This window comes from Solanum stenotomum, chromosome 10, assembly GCF_019186545.1.
Source record: "Solanum stenotomum isolate F172 chromosome 10, ASM1918654v1, whole genome shotgun sequence".
Lineage (NCBI taxonomy): Eukaryota > Viridiplantae > Streptophyta > Magnoliopsida > Solanales > Solanaceae > Solanum > Solanum stenotomum.
Window position 1 is genome coordinate 36,943,656 of NC_064291.1, and position 4,847 is coordinate 36,948,502.

At 29.0% G+C, this 4,847-nt stretch overlaps 1 protein-coding gene across 1 annotated transcript; it reads right to left on the reverse strand.

Moving 5' to 3' along the window:
- LOC125841130 (transcription factor KUA1-like) lies at positions 1–4,348 on the reverse strand. Its single transcript, XM_049520149.1, has 3 exons — positions 4,027–4,348; positions 1,479–1,675; positions 1–383 (listed from the first exon to the last, which is right to left on the reverse strand). Exons 1-3 carry the CDS (start codon positions 4,346–4,348, stop codon positions 78–80), a joined length of 825 nt encoding a protein of 274 aa, XP_049376106.1. The 3' UTR covers positions 1–77.
- Positions 4,349–4,847: the final 499 nt, after the last annotated feature.

Consider the following 4,847-nt stretch of genomic DNA (forward strand, 5'->3'; position numbering starts at 1 on the left):
GACATCTACTTAGTTAATTAATCTCCTAAACTTGTTATAGTATATACTAGTAAATATAAGCAGTATTATTCTTTTACTCAAACAACAGTAATTGTACTTCCAGCAAGAAGAGCAGTACTTTTTCTAGTTGGAGCAGCAAGCGTGAGCTCAAGGTCTGGCAGTGGTGAATCTTGAACTGAAATATCATGACTTGTTGAATTCATAAATGGAAAATTGTTGGAAAATTGTTGACTACTTGACTTTGAATCTTTGCTTGATGAAGTTGTACTGAAATTTATCATGGAAATATTTGTATCATCATCTGGCTGTGACTTGTCACATGAAATATTTGTTTTGATAACCATTTTGTCAAATAGTAACATAGTTGATTTATCCATCCCAACCTGATCATCAATACTAGGTTATATTACAAAAGAAGTTGTAATTACTAGCTAGTTGAATTTAAAAGAGAAGCTAAATAAAAAAAATATAGGAAAACTATAGATTATTGGAAAATTAGAGTTGTTTAATTTATAAAATCTGAAAAATGGATTATTGGAAAATTAGAGTTGTTTAATTTATAAAATCTGAAAAATGGAATTTTTCAAATTCAAAGTTTTTCTCTAGTTACCTTCTCTCTTTGTCCCAATTTATATGACTTACTTTCCTTTTTAGTCAGTCCCAAACAAGAATGACACATTTCTATATTAAGTAACAATTTAATTATAAAATGTCTATTTTACGCTTAATGAAATGATTTACAGTCATACAAATTTCTATCATTCATTTTGGACCACAAGTTTTAAAAGTCTTCCTTTCTTTCTTAAACTCCGTGCCGAGTCAAACTACCTCACATAAAATGAGACAGAGGGAGTAATATATATTGACCTGAAATTTAGTAGTTTGATTGATTTGACTTCATACAAGGGTGAAGATTTCCTATGCAAGAAGTATATTTAGGATTTGAATCCAAAAACATTGATTAAATTAAGAGAGAAGTGGTGAAAATATCCTCAAATTTGGCGTGAATTACTACTTTCGTTTCTAAACGGTGCATGCCTAATACTTAGAACACCGATAGAGTTGACTAAATGAACTTTAAAATGTCTCTAATCTGTCAAATGATCTAACTAACGTGTTTTCACTCGCGGATAAATGATGTGTTATATATTCATACTCACATTACAGACACAAAAAAGATTGAGACCACTTGTTATGTCATGTGGTAGCTTGAGCCCTGAAGGGGGGGGGGGGTAAGTTCAATTAGTCAAGGCTGGGGTATTTTAAGAACTAGGCATAGTTCAGAAACAAAAGTAATAATTCCCTTCAAATTTAAGATCATTTTCACCACTTCTCTCTTAAGTTATTAAAGATGAATAGATATTAATTATATCACCACTCTTTTTAATGGTCATATTTGAAAACTCAATTTTGCATAGTTTTTTTTACCAATAAATTTGAGGCATAGTAAAAGAAGATAGATTTGATCGATTAAGTACCTTGTCAAAGAGACTCCGTCGACGTTTCTTTATATTAAGACAATTTTGTCGAAGAAAATACTTTTGGGCATGACTTGCAACTTGTGTTGGTGTTCTTGTGGTGACAAAGTTCCTAGAAATGCCTCTCCAGTCTCCTTTACCAAGTTTTTCCAATCCCACTAGAAATATCCTGTGTTCTTCCTCTGTCCATGCAACTCCTTAAACCAAATTTCCACAAAATCTCTTACTTGGAAAATGTTTAATGTATTAAACTAGTATAAAAGTAAACCAACCTACTCTAGTTGGAATGATTGAATCATAGTAATTTGAAAAGTAAGAAACAAATAGAACTAATTGATATATAAGTACTCCCTCCTCTGTCTCTAATTACTTGTCCACTTTTGAATTGACACACCTATTAGAAAATCAATTAATGACATAGTGAGTTTACCATTTTACCCCTATTAATTATGAAGTGGATGAAAAGTTCTGCATTTTTCAAAGTAATTAGTCATTTAATTGAGGGTATAATTGGTAAAAAAAAATTGTCCTTTCTTGATTTGTCAAAATGAACAAGTAATTAGGGACAACTATAAAAGGAAAAGTGGACAAGTAATTAGAGATAAAGGGAGTACTTACCAGAGAATTTGTTTAAAACAGTCAAAAGTGATTGTACAAAAGATGTTTATTCAATCATTATCACTTATAAATTAGGAAATTCTACTAATCCATAATGGTGGATTGTTGGAACTTTTTGCCTAATTCAAAATAGGTGATTATTCAAAGTTGAAGAAAATTATTGGGATATAACTAATATACTACTCCTTCGATTTCTATTTATATGTCGTCCTTATTAAAAATAGATTTTTCGTATGTGTCATTTCACAAAATCAATACATAAATAACACTTTTCTTTCTATTTTATCCTTGAGAGTTATTAATCTTGAAATTATGAATTTGACCAACAATGGAAAACTAAATTATTAATTCAGGTTCATTCGTCAGTTTAATTAATCAAAATGAATTAATTATGGTTATTTATTGAAAACTTGGCTTCAAGAAAATACTAAATAAGGACAAGATAATAAATTTACCTAGTTTCTTAAATATAAAATAATGGCATATAAATAGAAACGGATGAAGTATTATTGGATGAACTACATTAATAATATGACAATTCTTTTTTATATCTTCCAGTCGTCTTTAATTAACGTTCTCTTTGAGGAGCCAGGCCCGATTCCCACTAGGTCATTTGGCAATTTTTTTAAAAACAATCAGCAATTTATCACGTGTCACTTGATAGTATTTTTCCTTTAATATGTGTTGATTTTAATAATATGATTTAGTACTCATTATTATATACTACTCCCTCCGTTTTAAAAAGATTGGTCTGATTTGACTTGGCACGGAGTTTAAGAAATTAAAGAAGATTTTTGAATCTTGTGGTCCTAAATTAAAGTTATGTCAAATGTACAAAATTGCCCTTAATCTTGTGGTCTTAATCATGCCACGTGAAAAACTAAAAGTAAAATGTTACCAAAAAAAGAAATAGGTCATTCTTTTGAAATTGACTAAAAAGGAAATGAGGTCATTCTTTGTGAAACAAAGGGAGTAATATTTATTTATCATTTTACTAGTGCTGGAATTACTTGTTTTGTTCATATAAACTTCATTTGAAGAAAGAAGCCACATAACCAAGTTGCAACTCTAACTAATAACAATACAAAACTATTGTTTTTTTAATTGAGAGTACATTACATATGGTCATTTTTTACCATTTTCTTCAACAAGGAAAATTGTAATCAAGAGGATTAAAAAGTAGTATTTGAGATAATAACTATTATTTGATTGATCATACGAGAAATCAATTCCTTAAATTGACTTTTGATTTAAAAGAAAAAAACATTAACATGTGAGGACTTATGTAATTCCTCTCTCATAAGAAAGAAGAAATACCTTAACATCAGATCTATATACTAGTGACAGACAAAATTTGTAGCTAAACCACAACAAATTTATGCTAATCTTATTTAGCTATGAATTAGCAGCGGATTATAAGAAAATTCAATTAGCTAGAAGCTATTTAGCAACGGATCATAAAAAAATTCACTTAGCTGGGGATTACGATAAATTTCATAGCTAATTTCATATTTTCTAGTAGCGATGTATATATTTCCAGTTGCAATTCCTCTGACGTTTACTCATAAATTTTCTTATAATAAAACAGAAATTCTAATAATTATATCAAAATTTATTGAAACTCGTGAAAGAAGATCAAGTAATAATTACATGAAAGAAATTTCTCATAAATTAAATCCATAGTTCCCTCCAAAAAGAAGACAACGAAAAAGAAACAGAAAAGGAGACCTTAATTAAATCTTTTCATGATTTTCATAATATGAGTTGTACATCTAGAGATAAAAATACTATATAGACCAACCCCAAAATCCAAACCCTATTAAGTATTTTGAAATTTAATTTAAAAAGTTTGTGTCTAGATCAATTGTAATGAAATATTTGAAGCAAATTAAACAAGGAAAAATAATAATACATATATTGTATAACTAACCTTTTTTCTTATATGAAGCTCTTCCAACGTCAGAAAGATAGCCATTTGACATGTCACAATAACTAAAATTAGATGCAGCCATTGACGATGAAATTTTTGACGAATTCGAAAGGCAATCAACACTAAAACTCTTCTTCATCCATGAAGAAGAGGAAGAAGAAGAAGGTACTTCAAGTTTCACTCCAAAAAGTTTCATCATACCAATATTTTTTGGATCTTCATCATTAATTATTTTTTCATCTTCATTTTTTGTTTTCTCATGAGTTTTGCAAGTTCTTGAATTGTGACCTGTTATACCACAGTGTGAACATTTCCTCCCCATTTATTAGCCTAAAAACAAATCTCAAACCGCAAAATAATTAGGAGAGAGGACAGAGCTTTTATTTTGTATATGAAAATATTTGGTGCATATGTTTATTATAATAAATGGAATATGAAGTAGTGGGGAGCTAAACTATGAATTATAAATAGAGTATTTAAATTAACTATTCTTAATTCATTGCATATTTTCCAACCATGGTTTTAATTAATTAAAGAATTAAAACTAGGGTTGACCCTCTTTTACTTTTTCTCTCACTATACTATGGTCAAGGATAAAAAGCTTGTTTAATAATTAGACTGTAGTATATATTATATTAGTACTATGGGAATCTACTATAGTTAGTACTACAACTTTTACTAGGGATATTTTTTTATGAGACACGGGTATATGGAGGAAAATACGAGGTTTTGAGTTGATACGCCCTTTTAGTGAAGTTTGAAATAAGATTTCAGTTTTGAAAAATACTTTCTTCGTCTCGTATTTACTTGATTCGTGTTAT

Bases quoted from the DNA above. Each gene is read 5' to 3' on its own strand.
- LOC125841130 (XM_049520149.1), bottom strand. From the start codon at position 4,348: ATGGGGAGGAAATGTTCACACTGTGGTATAACAGGTCACAATTCAAGA. The intron at 1,676-4,026 runs GTTAGTTATACA...ATTTGGTTTAAG, and splicing joins AGCTTCATATAAGAAAAAAG to GAGTTGCATGGACAGAGGAA. The intron at 384-1,478 runs GTACTTAATCGA...ATTGATGATCAG, and splicing joins GACGGAGTCTCTTTGACAAG to GTTGGGATGGATAAATCAAC.